Below are 17084 nucleotides of genomic sequence, written 5' to 3'. Positions count from 1 at the left end.
CACACCTTTGTGAGATTTTTTTAAAAAAATTACCCATTAGGGGTTGAGTAGTATAGCCCAGCTCTATTCCTAGACATCTTTCACTGCCCTTGTCAATATTATTTTTTCCATATTTTTCATAATGCCACTTAGAAGGAATATTATTAGGAAGGGGTTTCTTACTGCATTTCTCTTATTTTCTTCTGGAGGTGGTGCAGAAGTTCCATGTGCTGGTTCCTCATTTCTTGACAAGAGTTCTTCAGAAGCTGGTAAATTTTTTAGAGGTTTTCCCTCTAAAATTAGATGATGTGTTTTGACAGTATCCATAAAATTTTGACACCAAAGTTTTCAATGATATGAAATGTACCAGTGCATTAAAAAAATCCTGTAGACTTAGTGGGCATGTACCAAGACTGCAGTTGACAGTGTCCTTTGCTACTCTCCTACTGCAAGAAAAAGAGTCTATAAGGAGAAGGAATCAGTATAGTGCAGAGACTCAATATAGCATGGGAGGAAGGCTAACAACTGTGGAATAAACTGTGGAGGTGATAGAATGAGCAGTGTGCTGTCTAGGAATTTAGTGAGTGTGGAGGAGCTATACAGATAGCTGGAGCGGCAAAAAAGTAACTAAAGTTCTGGGACTTCAGCTCTCAAAATACAAAAAACTTTGGTATATACCTTTTGTCACAGGCACTGTAAAAATCCAGCAATGTATGCATTTGAAAAGATCTATTAAGATGAAGTATATCTTGGATCTTGATTTGTTTGTGCAGTTTTATTTTTCCCATGATTATTTGACAGCTGGTGAATGTTACTAACAAAATTAAAACATTTAGACCACAAGACAGACTCTTCATGGGCACTTGAATAGACTCATAAAGTACCAGATCCAAAATTCAGTGAGCTCAGTAGAAGTATCTTAAATGGATTCCACATAGGTTTGGATCAGATTAAAAATTAATAATGTTATTTTAATGACTGTTTACACATGTGAAAAATCTAAAAATGTTTCATTACAATTCACACCAAGTCATACTGAATTCGTATAATGGCAAACTTCTAGAATTTCCATGACTAGTGAACCCTCTTCTTTTACACGCATATAGTGAGATTGTTAACACTGGCTTTGCTTTGCTATTCAGTATTTCTTTCATGCTTAACTAATTATTACATCATCCCTGCTTTTTTTAGAGAAGTTTATCCAGTACAGCCTTAGTTGTCCAATGGAAGTCAATGGATTATGTGAATCAATAACTAACAAGGCCCATTGATTTCATTGATACAGAGCCAAACCAGATGTGTGCTATGAGTTACGTACTCAGAGCTGTTAGGTATTAATTATCTTAATTGTCAGGTGCATAGGAACCCAGTTTGGATTGGGATTAGGGATGTGTGCTTCGGGTTCGGGATCCAGGTTTTTAACCCAAATTGGGCCTGATTCGGGATGTTTCGGTATTCCCATTCCCAAATCAGTCTCAGCATTACTGAAGCGATTCGGGAATGCCGAAGCAAGGCTTGCAGAAGCATTTTTGAATGCTTTGGTAAGCTTTGGGTAGCACAGAAGCAGTTTTTCTGTTGCCGTTCCTAAAGAACAGTAATAGGAAATAGTGCTTCTGCGGCTAGTGGGGCTTTCTAGGTGGCTGGGGGTGGCATTTTGCAAGAAAAATGCACCAAATTTGCAGGGGACCCTCTCCTAACACTCCTCTCACGACCACCCAAGTTTCAGGGAGATTGGACTTCGGGGGCCATGTTATGGAGCCCAAAGAAGGTGCCCCTATCAAGTGCCAATCTACATTATTCCCTATGGGGAAAATGACGGAGGGGTTCCTAGGTAGCTGGGGGTGGCATTTTGCAAGAAAAATGCACCAAATTTGCAGGAGACATACACCTACCTGTCCTCTCATGACGACACCAGTTTCAGGGAGACTGGACTTTGGGAACCAATGTTATGGTCTCCCAAAGAAGGTGCCCCTATCCACCACCGATCTCCATTATTCCCTATGACCGATGGGGGGAGAGGAGGTTGGAGTAAAGTGCGTCAGAAGAGGGAGGAGGGAGAGAGATCTGAGAAGGGAGGGGTGAATCTGAGAGTGGCCAATCCTGCAGCAGCTCTCCTTCCAGCCAATGGAGATTTACTGGAAGTAGAGTGCCTTTTTAAAAATGCTGCAAGGATTTAAATTGGAGAATGGAGCACCTTCTTTGGGGGGGGGGGGCTATAATATGGCCTCCCGAAGTCCAATCTCCCTGAAACGTTGGTAGTCGTGAGAGACTGGTAGGTGTATGGCCTCTGAGAATTTGATGCACTTTGCTTGCAAAATGCTACCCTCAGCCACCTAGGAATCCCTCCCCCATTTTCCTCATAGGGAATAATGGTGATTGGCGCAGGATGGAGCATCCAATTTTCTTGAAACTTGAGTGGTTGTGAGAGGAGGATTAGAAGAGGATCCCCTACAGGTTTGGTACACTTTGCTTGCAAAATGCCACCCTCAGCCACCTAGGACCCCCCCCCCCATTTTCTCCATAGGGAATAATGGAGATCGACAGTGGATAGAGGCACCTTCTTTGAGGGGCCATAACATGGCCTCCTGAAGTCCAATCTCCCTGAAGCATGGGTAGACGTTAAAGGAAGTTTAGTAGAGGGTCCCCTGAAAATTTGGAATCATATGGTAAGAAAATGCCCCCCCCCAGCTCCTGGATAGCCCGTAATGGCATTTCCCATTGGAAACACTGGCCGAATCTTACCTAATAATCCCAAAGCAATTAAAATACCCGAAGCCAAAGTGGCTTGCTGCTTCAGGTTTACCCAAAAAAATTTCCCTCTTCAGTAAACTCGAAGCAGGAAACAGGAATATTTCGGGGGTGCATACCCCTAATTGGGATTGCAGTGTGTGGGGATGAGGGGGTTTAAAGACTCCTTTCGAAATTTTCCTGGCCTGAAATGAGACCAGGGAGCTGGCATTTGCTATGTTCGGCTAAACTTTTGTGTACTCACAAATTTAACAAAGTGGGCAAATAGTTTCCTGGGGCCAGTTTAGGCTAGGAAAATGGTGTGAAGGGAGGCTTGCATTTCCTCCTCCATGCACTTTGGTTCTGATTTGAATGGGGTCTCTGAGCCGTGGAAAATTGTTTTAAATATAGCTTCAACTTCAAATATAGCTTTAACTTCAAACATGAAATTCCCAGCACACATCTGTTTTGGCCCTTTGTGATGGCTAACTTTTAGTTAGATTGGGGCCACACAGTTTATACCCTAAATTCTTACTTCAAGTCACTAAAATACTATGGAATTTTTTAAAGGACCAGCTATCTGTGGAAGTTCCACATCGCTTTCTCTCTCTAATCAACTGATAAATTTATTCTCTTGTGATAATTAGTGTTGAGTTTCATTGTGTCCTTCTTTGTGATAAAGATTGAGCCACAGTAACAAAAACTAAATTTAAAAAATAGACTATACTAGTTAGCATCTTTTTAAAAGGCTTGATGTTACATGGAAAGCTGTTTTTGAAACAAGTTTCAAATGCAGTTTTTGCTGAAGCATGGAAGTCTGATGGTCAGAAAAAAGATACTAAAATGTTCTGTATGTTTGGACGTACATAAAATAACTCCTAAACACACTCAAAGTACTTTAAAACACCAAACAAACTGGCTTCCAAGGAGAAAAACTTTGTAATCCTAAGCAGAGTTATACCTTCTATGTTCATTGAGGCTTCTTCTAACATCCATTTTAGTCATTTGACTTATAAGGGTATAACACTACTTAGGTTTGTGCTGTAAGCTCTTTGTACTGACATAGTGTACGCTTGATTACCAGAGATTGGAGACTAGAGATGTAAAATTTCTGGAATTTTGAAGCCATAGGGGGAACCCCTCCACCACCAAAACACTATAAATGTTTGGGAAATTGAAATATGTGGAATACTTACTTTCTTTAAAAATGTAAACTTAGTTTATTGATTTAACAACAAGTACATCATTTATAACTTTGTTAATATGTAAAAGGTTACTATTTGGCATATTTATGGAATTTTAAAGGATAAATGTCTTGATTTTCTAAAAGCAAAATTACAATTATACTCAGTACTTGAAAAACAGTTGCAAACTTCTGTACCTTAAACTACCATATAGAGAAATGTATTATTTGGACAGGTACACTGCCATACAGTCACAGTAAGTAGAACTATTAGCATATTTAGATGTTAAACTGCATAACACTGAAAACTCTGAACTGAAGAAGTTCTCAGACTGTTTCATGTCATACATTTGAAATGAGTGAAATGCTTTTTAAGATAAGATTTTCCTCACTTGGAAAGAGAAAATATTGCGTAGGAGGTTTCCCCCCCCTGTTTTGTTAATTATGGAGGTTTAAGTTGCTAAGGCTGCTATCCTGTACACATTTACTTAGGAGTAAGCTCCAATAAACCCAGTATGGTTGAGGAAACATGCATAGAATTGGACTGTGGTTATATAAATTCCCTCATTACACTTTGAAGAGGTGATCTCAACTCCTCTTATGGCAATGTCACATGCCCTGCAACAGGCCAGCCCTTTACCTAGAATGGAAGCACACGTATGCCTCCAAGAGTGTAATCCTACCATTCTGCTTTTCCACAGGGTACAAGACCCTGTGGAAGGCCTCAGTTTTTGAATACTAGAGATGTACATGGGTGCCCTAGTACACATTATAACTGAATACTATACAACATATCTAAGAAAGGAGTAGGTGAAGTTAAAGGGATCCATTGGAATAGATCATGTTCCAGATTCTTCCTCCACCCCTTGAATTGTTACGGCTTTTTCCACGTTTTCTCATCTTTAGATACCCTCTATGTCATATACTCGTAATATTATTCCTAGCGCTTTCATGGGATTTTATCCAGTTGTTGACTCCCACATTATCTGTTACTCATTTTACTTACGTTGTAGGTAGTGCTCACTGTATTCCAAAATGCTACGAAACCTTTAAAAAAACTGATTGTTGCCCCTAGAAAAGTCAAATAAATATAATTTTACCATAAGGCATATTGAATTTTTTGTTACAAGTTGGGCTATAAATATAAAGCTAGGATTTTATTTAAGTACTGTCCAACACTTATTTGTCCTTGTGATTGCTACCAATTTTCATTCAAGCTGTGATTAAAGAAATCAATGCTGCTCAAAGACATATTGGATGTGATATCTATCCATGAGTAGTTCTGCTTTTTGTGAGTGCAGAGTGCTCACTCACAATCAGCAGCAGAACTTCCAGAAGGAGAAGGAAAGAGGAAATACCATATCTCTTTTACTCTTACTAAAGCTCTAAATGCTCCAGACAGACCTTAACACCTTGCCCTTTGAAGGAACAATGATGAATAATGCAATTGTCTTGGTTTACCTAAAGGTAAAACAGACAGATGACATTGTATTCTTTTGAGTTGTTGGTTTTTGCGTTAATAGTTGAGTATGGTTCATTATTTTGCTTTTAAAATTCTACTTCTAGTTATGATAATCTATATAGTAGTCTACTTTTACTATTTCTTAAAATTCTATGCTGTCTCTTATATGAAACTCGCCACTGTATACCCGTGTGTCTGTAGCAGAAATGTACCAGATTAACTAATTGGGACAATTTGTAATCATGAAAGTACTTCTAAACGTAGCATATTTTTGTAGTAATGTCTGGATTCCAGTAATATTACAAGATTGAAAAGATTTTTATCTTGTCTTTCTGCCATGTATGACTTTCTAAGTAACTAGCAGCATCCCTTAAAACAATATAATTAATTAGCAATAGAAAGATAAAAACTTGGGAGGTAGATGTAGCTCAGTGCTTTTCCCCTAGTCTTCTCTATCACAGTTGCTGCTGTTGTACCTGTTTTGCATCATGGTAGCCAGAGGGTAACCTACCTGCAACAGCAAGAAATGGGTGCTGAGTTAATATTCAGCAGCAGTTCAGTCCCCACAGGGAGACACCACTTTGTTGCAGAACCCACCTCTCTTTTTGGTGGCAGCAGTAGCCAGAGGTAATGGCATAGAAGTTGTTTTATTCAATCACTAAACACCAAAGCACTTGGACATTTAAAGACCTTTACATGAACATTGTGTATATCAAGGATGTCAAACATACAGCCTTTGGGCTGCATCCATCTGTCCAAGGGCACTCTTATGGCCCATGAGGCAATCCCTGGCAAGAGCAAATAGACCACTTCCCGCTTATGCCATGGGCAACATACAAAATGCCACTGTCTCTCATCTCTTCATGGGCCTTATCTCCTTCCCTTTCATGCAAAAAGATAAGAGGACAGCCTGGAACTGACAAGACATTTTAAATGTGGGTGCCACACATCTCGACCATCCTGGCTTGCTCTGGACTTTCCTTGAGTGAATGCACCTCACTATTCCTTGGCATCTTTCTGTTTCTTTCAATGCTAGCAGGAAGACGATTGCTTTTTTGCATCCTTTGCCTCTCATTCAGCACAATAAAAGCCTGCCTGTGTGCCTGTCTACCCCTTTGGAAGTGAGAGCCAAGCTACAAGTGATGCCTGACACAGGTTGGACACTTGTCAGCTTCCCTCAAGTTTTGATGGGAAATGTAGGCATCCTGGTCTTGCAGCTGTAATGGAGAGCCAAGCTGTAAAACCAGGACACCTACATTTCACATCAAAACTTGAGGGAAGCTGATAAGTATCCAACCTGTGTAAGGCATCACTTGTAGCTTGGCTCTGAGAGGTGGCTTTGCTCACTTGGGGCTAGGGCAGCACAGAGGTGTTTCTCCCACTCTGTCACCTCACATGTACTGTCTCTGGATCCCCAGGTGGTGAAGTAAATTTATGGCAGCACCTAATCTGTGCTACATCACCACTGAAGGAATGACAGCATTGTGTTGAGCTACCACTTTCTTTCTTAAATTATTTCTTCCCACACCCCATTCCATCTCCTTCCTTTCCCCCTCCCTCTGTCTCCAGCCCCACTTCTCCTTTCCTCTCTTGTGGAGGCAGGGTGGGCTTTGGTACTGATGGTACAAGTCAGAGGGAAAAACAAGATATACCCAGTGGTATCAGGGGCAAGTTCTGGGGAGGGTTATAAAGAGGGGGGCTGTGATTTGGAGAGAGAGAAACTGCGTCTGAGAATCTGTTCAATGGGAGTTATGTCAGTTGCTGTTTGACACTCTTCCTGTACATTTTGTAGACCTTTGTAAGTCCAACTGTAATTCGAGATTCCACAAAGATAAATAAACTTGTAATAAATAAATAAATAAACCAATTCAGCTTGCATATGCGTGCACACTCAGGGAGCTACAGGAAAGGAATCAAAATGGCTGACAACCTTTGTTCTGTGGGTTGACTGTAACACCTTTACAAATGTTCATACAGCAACCATGCACCACTCAAATTAAGGGACATTTAATGCTCTTTAATGTTTATATAAGGTGTTAAATAAAATTTTGCAGCATTTCTGGGCCTGTCAGTACAAGAATTTCAGTTCTTGAGGAGAAGAATCTTCAAGAAAAATCATACCCTGATATTATGCCACTAATTTCCTGCAGAATCTAAGTTTCTTACTGCTTGCTTCTACACTATTGTTGACATTTTGCTTTCTGATACCCTAATGTTTTACTCAAGAGCTACTTACCAGGCTGACATTCAGTTTAGGACCCCTTTGGTGCCAGCCATTTTTTCTAACTGCTTGGCCTTAAGACCTTCACATACAATATGTTTGTGTTCATAATTATTAATACAGTTTTTTCCTCCTCCTTCAGCTTGTCCCTCCCTTTAAACCTCAAGTGACATCTGAGACAGACACCAGATACTTTGATGAAGAGTTCACTGCTCAGACTATTACAATAACGCCACCTGAAAAATGTAAGTACTATAATTCAAATAGCTGTATTTAACTACTGTGGTTCAGGGGCCCCAGTGGATATGAGAGTTTTATTAAGAAAAATGAATTGTGATATACCTGTCGGTTACAGTCAGGAAATAATATCACACCTTTGAGACGTGTTTTTCAGGTCTCTCTAAATGACCTTCTTGTAGCAGAAGACTTAGAGAAGACCTATCTTGATTATGATTAAGAGCACTTCAAAAACAAATTGAGATTCTGATTACTTAAACCTTGCTAATCTTGCTCACTTGTTACCAGTAGTCTTAAGTCTAGTGAAACTGAACGGGGAAAAAATCACAAAAACGTCCTTGGGATGAACAATGCACCCTCAGTGCATTGCATTGCATTGCATTGCATTGCATTGCTGTAGCACAGTGGTTAAGTGGTTTGGCTGCGAATCAGCACTCTACTGGTTTGAATCCCACTACTGCCATGAGCTCAGTAGGTGGCCTTGGGAAAGCCACTCCTCTCAGCCACAGCTGCATTGTGGGGATAATAATAACACTAACTTATTCTCCGCTCTGGGTGAGGCACTAATCTGTCTAGAAGAGCAGTATATAAGTGCAGTGATGATGATGATGATGATGCATCTGTTGGAAACAAGGCATTTGCTAGGCATTTTGCTGAATTAAAGCCAAAACTAGAGCACCTGTTCCCTTGTAAGGTGCTTATTAGCATGCCAGAACAATTTTGGTATGATTCCTTAATGTTCATGATGCATGTTAAATCTTACATCTTACACCATTCTGCTTAAAGGTCCAGTAAATATTTGTTAAATTAGTCTTCAGTTTTACATAATCACTTTAAAAGGTGTTAATTGTCACTAATAGAGTATTTTCACATTAAACATTTCTTCAAAATAAGCTGTTTCATGAATTTCAATAGAGTTGCATTTTTGAAATGTACAGAAAAAAATGTGGACATTACAATCCAACAGTATCTAGCATGTCTGCTAGATGCTTGAGGCTGCTGGTTCCTATTTTAAGCCACTTTAGGCACTTGTGTGGAAAGATGCAAGTAAATATTCCGAATAAATAAATAAATAGGCTCATTTATGCCAGAGAAGCACATAACACTGGATTGAATTCTTGGGTTGTTTCTGTAACATAATTCATTTGGCCTAATGAGAGAAAAACATCATCTTTCCATAGCTCTGTCTCTTTCTCTTTTTTGGTGTATTTAGCAATACTAAAATACATCCTTTGCTTATCAGAAATATACGCTATAATAATGTAATGGAATGTACAATGAAAAAATCTTGTTCCTGAAACTACCTTCAAACTTCACTTCCACAGATGATGAAGATGGTATGGACTGCATGGACAATGAAAGACGACCACATTTTCCTCAGTTTTCCTATTCTGCAAGTGGACGGGAATAGCTTGTTGTTTTGTTCTGCTGATTCACAGGCATATTAGGTTTATTACTGAAAATGAGTACTGAACATCACCACCAGTGCTTGCTATTATTTAAGATAGCAAAGCACTTTCAGAGATCATTCCAATTCCCTTCCTGCCCAGTCAGCCTCTATGGTTTATCTGCATGATGTTTTATATTGGTCTAAGTTCCCCTGCTGTTGATGCTGTCCACTGTCTCAGCATGAGAGAAACAGCAAGAAGCAATCCGAAAATAATGTGACGTTAGATGACAAATTCTCGATGGTGCATTTTGTGCACAGCTGGTTATCTTTCTCTTGTCTCTTCAAAGGAGATGCTAAAGGACATGCCAGTCTGAGAAGTATTCCTCACTTCTTCTAGAAGACAAATCAAAATTCTAGTAAAAAAACTACATAGTTTATGATATTTCCTCACATCTGTTTGAGCTGGACAGACCTGGGAAATGTAGAAGGTGGTGGTGCAGCACTTTTGTTAAGCATATCATCACTTGAATTAGACTTGTCATTAACATCTGGATGAAAACTTCCAAGAGAAGGACTTATAACTGTTAATATATAAATATATATAAATATATATATTATTTTTTAATTACTGTTGGATACTACACAAAAAACAGAAGGGCAGGGATCACCTAGCCTCCTACTTAGACTTCCAGATTCATGTGCAATTATGGAGAATGGAACCTTTAAATTGTAAGAAGTTAAAGGGAGAAAAGCAGCAGCTAATTTTTTTAAAGTCTTATAATTTGCATCAGATAACATTTCTCTCATGTTTTTCCTTTTCATTGTTGATAAACATCACCTTTTGTGGCTGAAGAATGTATACAGGCATAACAACAGCGCTTTTCACCAAAATTTGTACAACAAGGTAAACAGGAGTTTGCCTTTACATTTTTTTAATTATTTTGAGTTTGTGAATTAGCTTTTTTTTCTTCAGGTATTTAACTGAATATTTTTGTTACACTGCAGTAGTATTTATTTTTTAGTGACAACGATTGTATGTGTCATGTTTGCTGCTACATCCTGAAAAGAGGCTTATTATTTCGTTTATGGAAGGACTTTACAAGCTGAACAAAACAATGCACTTTCTCCCATGTGAAATTTTAATAAGATTCTGAAAGTGTACCTTATACTTTGAATTGGGTTTCTGTAGCTAAAGTATTACATTATGGTCAAGAGAAAATCCCAAAGCCATGTATCCAAAGGATTTGTGTACTTTCCACTCAAGGTGAATGTTGTATAGGAATCTAGCAGCATCACTGAAAACACATTCATGCTAATAAATCTACAGTGATTACAATGGGGAAACCATTTTATTATATCATTGCAAAGGTCAGATCAGGTTAACGGGTATGGCGATTCTTAGTAATATTTGAGCTACGTCCCCAACAAATAGAGCATTATTAGCAACTTGAATATTATCTCCCCCTATTATTTTTTCAACCAGGTTTCTGATTTTTTTTTAAAATCTTAATTAAAAAAAACACATTGAGGAAAGGCAATCAGCCTTTGGTACTGAGAGTTGGGATTTTCCAAAAGTCCAGTAAATGTAATAAAAGTGTATGGTAATGACATCACAGAATGCTACTTCATGGGATTATCACCGAAGTATCTTGGCTTCACTACCTTTTAAACTCCTGTAACAAACTGTGATTTAGCAGAGTATTATGATTGCTGTGTATGAATGTGTACATGACTTTTGAGAAGAAAACAATATTTACATGCAGATGTCTAAGCCTCTTGATGCTGAAAATTTGGATGACCCTAGAATGGAAACCACTGCAGGCAGTGGCAGATGCTGGGGTTGTCAAGAGGTATGTGGGCATTTTATTAAGGCAGCTAAGTCACATACATACTTTCCATCAGCAAAGTAGATGTTTTCCTATCTTTGCACCACAACAGTCATGATTAATGTTCACCATTTGAATGGAAAGTGTACTGAGTAAAAATACATCTGCACTTATTGCTAGATATTGTGACACTGAAGCATTTGAGGGGTGATCATTAGGAATTAGTGCTAGACAGAACTTTAGTTTATGAGTAGTATCACCTGTATAACAACTGTGACCACATAATTTAATTAAAAATATTCAGAGTGGTCCTAATCCAAAGTTTCTTATATGCAACGATCTCCCCACTGACCAGATGGACAAGGTTGTGAGTTGTGAAGCACTACTCATCTAATAGCATGGGGCGGGGGAGAGAGCACTACCTCCACCCTCTAAATGGGTGATCAGCATTGTCAGAGTTAACACCACCAATCATCTGTTTGTAAGCATGACCTAGCAAGAAGCACCAAATGTACAGCCCGTTTCTAGATATGGGGTCCCCCTTCCCCACACAATGCCCTTTGTAGCATAGGATCTACACATGGATCAGACTTGCTAGATTAGACCAAATAGGTCTCTCAGCGGTTTAAGACTTTTCATAATTAGGCTGAGCTGCATCTCACAGCAGTTCTTATTTTAGCTTCTTCCTAATGCATACGAAAATCTTTTTGGACATAATAAAATCATCAGGGTATTATATTTCAATATGAAATTCGTATTTATAGAAGCTGATGACTTATTTGAAACCTTGCAGTAAGTCAGTGTGTGTGTTGGGGGTAGGGGGTCATTCCACTGAATCACACTTTATATTTGGCTTGTCAGCATTTAGCATTCTGAATTGTTCTCTTGATTTTGAGTTTGAAAGCTGAAAGTACATCTTCAAATACAGTTTGTATTGTTAACGAGTACTTAGAAATTAGCATACTTGTTGTGACCATGCCTTATTGAGTTCTGATAGCAAACTTTTGTTCCAGGTGCTGGTAGAAAAATGGAGGTAATTCTTGCAAAAAAATTTACAAAATAAAATATACTTCTCCCTGTGTTGTGACAAGGTGGGTAGGTTCCTATCCTCCCTCCTCCCCAACCAACCCCACTCTGGTTCCTAGGTTCAGGTCTTTTTGACAGTATACAATAGGATAGTACAAGAACTGGGCCAAGTTAGGTATCATGAAAGCCTCTCACAAACATGTTTCTCAACATGGGAATTCTATAATAATGATGGTGATGCATGTTCAATAAAGTACTCAAAAATAAACATTATTGCCCCAATTTAATTTGGGGCTATAAATGGGCAGAAGCAAGCTTATATACTCACATGCCGAGTTGGATGAGGAACTGCATTTATAAATAGGTCCTGTGTATGTGATTTCCACAGCAGTCCCAAAGTGTACTTTTCAAAAAACTGAAGTCCCACCTATTTATTCAAGGCTGCACTTACTTTTCTTCAATTTCCCTTCATCATCAAATTGCTGATTTCAGAAATTTTAAAAAGGCCACTATGTGCAATATGTAAGGAATACCACACATACATTAATTGTTCCTTACATACAATAATATTGATGCTTTCTAATTCAATGGAAGTAAGAAGTACAAAGGTTAATTGAAATAATCGTTGGTGTTATCCCCATCTAGTACTCTGTTACAAGACATGCCACAGTGATTCTCATTTGCACTGCAACTGCATACCTGTGCGCAAGGCTTTTTGACTAGCTAAGGATTGACTGGGGAGCACATAGAATGTTGCACGGAATTGGTGTAATCAGTTGATTCCCCAAGAACCATCCACATCTGAGAAAAGCCAATTGTGGATGTGCTCTACCATTATAAGTGATTTCACTCTGCAATAAAATTTAAAAAACTCATAATTACATTTATATTTCACATTTTCACCATGGAACTCAAAGTGGCATACATATAGTTCACAGAAAATCTCCCATTGATATAATGGCCATGCCCGTTTAGCTTGATTGTAGTCCTTATCATACGTCTTCCAAACTTGGGGTTTGACCACACATATGAAGCAATCCTAAGCGGTTCTGTTTGCAGTCATATAATGAACCCATAGTTAGTAGCAGTTTTTCCTCATTGTTTGCTTATTTATTTATTTATTTATTTATTTATATTTCTATTTATATACCGCCCATCCCCAGGGGCTCTATTTGGATTCTTCTCTCAACAAAGAGTCACACAGGTAATGATTTGGCTCTTCAGCTAGTGTATGATTGTCTTTCTGGAGAATTTATAAATAACACTTCTAGCTGTTCCTAGCACCTTCAGAGCAAGAAGAGTATTCTCAGATGCAGAATCAGATGCCTTCCAATGAGATAATTTAATTATTCCAAACAGCCTTTTATAATATCCTGAAAGATCACAGAAACCTAGCAGTAATTTTTAGTGATATAAGATATATATACTACCAACAAGCAGAAGAACAATTTTATGGTAGTCTTGGATAATACTCAGGAAGCACTAAAACATCTGTGTCTTGTGAAAAAATGGATTTAAGTAGCACCTGTCTCTGTGACACTAAAGGCATTCAGGAGAACTAGTATCTGTCTCTTCAAGAGAACTATGAAGAAATTCAACTAAACAGTGCAAGGCAATGGCCTCTTTGCACTAATCAGCAATATTCAAGCTGAAGCATTTTCTCTGCAAGGCATGTCGTTAGCTCACCTTTCAGTTTACTGGGCAGAACTTTTAACTGACTACAAAGATATAACTGTAGTTAGGGTTATGTTCTAAATAGTTTCTGGCTTGTCAAGAACTTGCACCATAGCCATATATACTACCTATTACTGCTATGCAGTATAACCTTTGCTGGTAGCATAAGATATTGGTCTCATTGTTAGTGGGTACTTGCTTGCAAAGACCATGCAAGATGTGTCATAGCTTTCTTTTTACTTGGTTCATGCATTTTTCCATTCTGTTTGAACATCAGCTATATCACATCACTGAAAACATAACTTTCCAAAAGTCTCACAAAAATCTGAAGTAGGCATGGGCATGAGTTAAAATACAAATCAAATTTTGTGATGAATCTGGTCTATTCATGTATCGCGAAAACACGTTTCGTGGGGCCACGTTTTTCATGAAATCCACGACTTTTGGGGCCAATTAGTTTGATTCGTGAATGCTTCATGATTCCAGACAGGCTGGCGCTGATCCATTGATTCACTAGGCAACATAAGCCCGGAATGTCTGTAGACCTTTTGTTGTCATGGAAACCCCAGTGTTAGCCTACATAATCGTGATAGGCAGCTTTCCATGCCAACCTGAGATCTCCCATTCTGTTCTATAAGAGCAACGAGCAGGGGGGGAGATGGGCCTTCTGTAGCCATGGGAAGACCAACCTCATCCCTCTAAACCGTGTTAGGCAGGTCTGTCTGCCAACCAGAGAGCTCTGAGCATTTCTTATATATGACACAGCTCTGTGCCTCCTGCTTTCAGTTCCAGTAGACAGAGGGAGAGGGAGGAGCTGTTGCTGGGATTTGGATTGAGAGTGGATTTGAGAGCTTTTGGTTGGATTTGCTGCTGCTTCAAAAGAGACTGAAAATACTCTCTTATTTTCTGCTCTTGTCCTCGCTGGGAAGGTTGTTGGGTGAGGGTGCCTTTGAAGTTTCCTTGTAAGTTTGGCATCTCTGGGTATGAAGGGGGCTGTTCTAGGGCACTGGGATCTGACAAATCGTGAACCTAACGAATCGTTTTGTGAAACTGGACAATTTCGTGAAAGTTCATGGTTCATGTAACATGATAAACCATGAAATGCAGGGTTTGTTTTTTCCTGTTTCATGCCCATCTCTAATCTGGAGATCTAGAAGTGACTATGACATTACAAAACAGTGATCTATCTACAGTTAACTTTGTAACAGTCCCTGTGACCTTCATCTCTGTCTGCATTACATTCATAAGAGAAAGTGGTTTTCTAATGATACCTAATCCCATTGATGCTACTTTTTTTAAAAAAATGTTCATCAACCAGGGATCTGGACATGAGAGCAGGGAGGGGTGGGCTAGGAAAACCACAAGCCTATCATACCACAGAGGATGAACCCTTAGAAATTTTGATTCTGTAGATTCTCCCAGCCCTGATCACAGATAGCCTGGATAACCCAGGATAGCCCAGTCTCATCAGATCTCAGAAGCTAAGCAGGGACGTCCTGGGAGACCACCAAAGAAGTCTAGGGTTGATATACAGTGGCAGGCAATCGCAAACCACCTCTGAAGGCATCTTATCTTGAAAACCTTGTGACTCAATGGCCAAAAAAAATCCCACTAAACAAAGGAAGAAATTCCTAAGAGACCACTAATACAATAATAAAGACTGTCTCAGTATCAATTAATACAATTTATAGGTCAAACCAAGTATACCAATATTTTGGCCAAACCGTATATAATAATGTAATATCCTTCTACTGCAATAGAACAATGGTTTGTTCATATCACAACCAGAACCTTTGGAGAAATTGTATTAAGAGTCACTTTCCACAATGTCCAGGAGATTTGGGAATTTTTCCTCCTGGAGCATACTCGCCCATCGTTGGATGTCAGCAAAAATCCTGCCTTAAAACACAAAAAATATCTCAAAGTAACACGTATTGAATATCAACAGATGATCGATACTTACTTGAAAGGGACATTGTGGAAATTGACTTGTAATACAATTTCTCCAAAGGCTCTGGTTGTGATATGAACAAACCATTGTTCTATTGTAGTAGAAGGATATTACATTATTATATATGTTTTGACCAAAATATTGGTATACTTGGTTTGACCTATAAATTGTATTCATTGATACTGAGACAGTCTTTATTATTGTATTAGTGGTCTCTTAGGAATTTCCTCCTTTGTTTAGTGTGTATTGGGGACCACTTTCCCTCATTGTAATTATACAAAAAAAATCCCAATCAAATAACCTCTCTATCATAAATTTGGCCACAAAGTTGTACATGCTCCTAGACCACAAAGGACGTGAGTTATACTATGTCAAATGTAAACTTTGTTCTGCTCAGAATATCTTTCCTATCTCATGAAGGATCCAAAATACTTAATGCTAAAAATTAAAAATACCCCCAGAAATGGAGAAAGACATTGTAACATGCCATGGATGCAGTAAGACATGTTACATTGAATAGAAAATGTTAAGGTAGCTGTAAACATGTCACCTTCCTGCATTTACTTAGGTATTGTTGTCCACACAATTTTGTCATTTTGTTTCACATTGGTCTTTAAAAGTAAATTCAACTGACATGAGGCAAAGAAACCCTACACAAGTTCAAGTCCATATATGAAATGACCTTTGGGAGTTTAGACAATGGTATTTTCAAGGTATGCTCTCAGCATTTTAAAAATAGAGAAATAAAATAGAGCTATGGCCAAGAGATCTCTTCTGCTTCCCTACAGCTCTCTCTAGATCTTGGCTAGATCTTGAGAAAAGAATTTTTAAAAACATACTACATTTCAGACTTCTTGACTCCAGCTTGTACTGGTTTCCAAGACATGCGATGTGCCCTCTTGTACTGCCACTGTCTTTGAAGAAATAGGTCATTTGTGTTTATATTTTGGCAATTGCTTTGCTTTCTACACTAATGATTCTTCCAGTACTTTTCTGTTGTTTATACAGTATCCGGTGTTTTTTTTAAAAACACCTTTCTTTGTTTGCTGCTTGAAGCTGTCAGTTCTTGCACGGGCCATGTGTTTCTCCTAGAGTACAAACATAAGGATTTTCAATGTATTGTCGAAGGCTTTCACAGCCGGAGAACAATGGTTGTTGTGGATTTTCCGGGCTGTATAGCCATGGTCTTGGCATTGTAGTTCCTGACGTTTCGCCAGCAGCTGTGACTGGCATCTTCAGAGGTGTAGCACCAAAAGACAGAGATCTCTCAGTGTCACAGTGTGGAAAAGATGTTGGCAGGTCATTTATATCTACTCAGAACGGTGGGGTTGGGCTGAGTCATCCTGTAAGAGTTTCCCAGGGTGTGGGATGCTAATGGCGGGAGGCTTCACTGTATCCTGAGGAGGTT

General features: G+C 38.8%; 1 protein-coding gene across 1 annotated transcript in view; it reads left to right on the top strand.

Moving 5' to 3' along the window:
• Positions 1-11769, top strand: part of AKT3 (AKT serine/threonine kinase 3) — a 378228-nt gene extending 366459 nt beyond the window's left edge. The window contains exons 13-15 of the mRNA XM_054979040.1: positions 189-248; positions 7715-7817; positions 9135-11769. Coding sequence (XP_054835015.1) covers positions 189-248; positions 7715-7817; positions 9135-9220 — 249 coding nt within the window. The 3' untranslated portion in view covers positions 9221-11769. The remainder of the gene's footprint in view (positions 1-188; positions 249-7714; positions 7818-9134) is intronic.
• The last annotated feature ends 5315 nt before the right edge of the window (positions 11770-17084 follow it).

This window comes from Eublepharis macularius, chromosome 1 (genome assembly GCF_028583425.1).
Source record: "Eublepharis macularius isolate TG4126 chromosome 1, MPM_Emac_v1.0, whole genome shotgun sequence".
Classification (NCBI taxonomy): Eukaryota; Metazoa; Chordata; class Lepidosauria; order Squamata; family Eublepharidae; genus Eublepharis; species Eublepharis macularius.
This window is presented reverse-complemented; position numbering and strand designations above follow the sequence as displayed.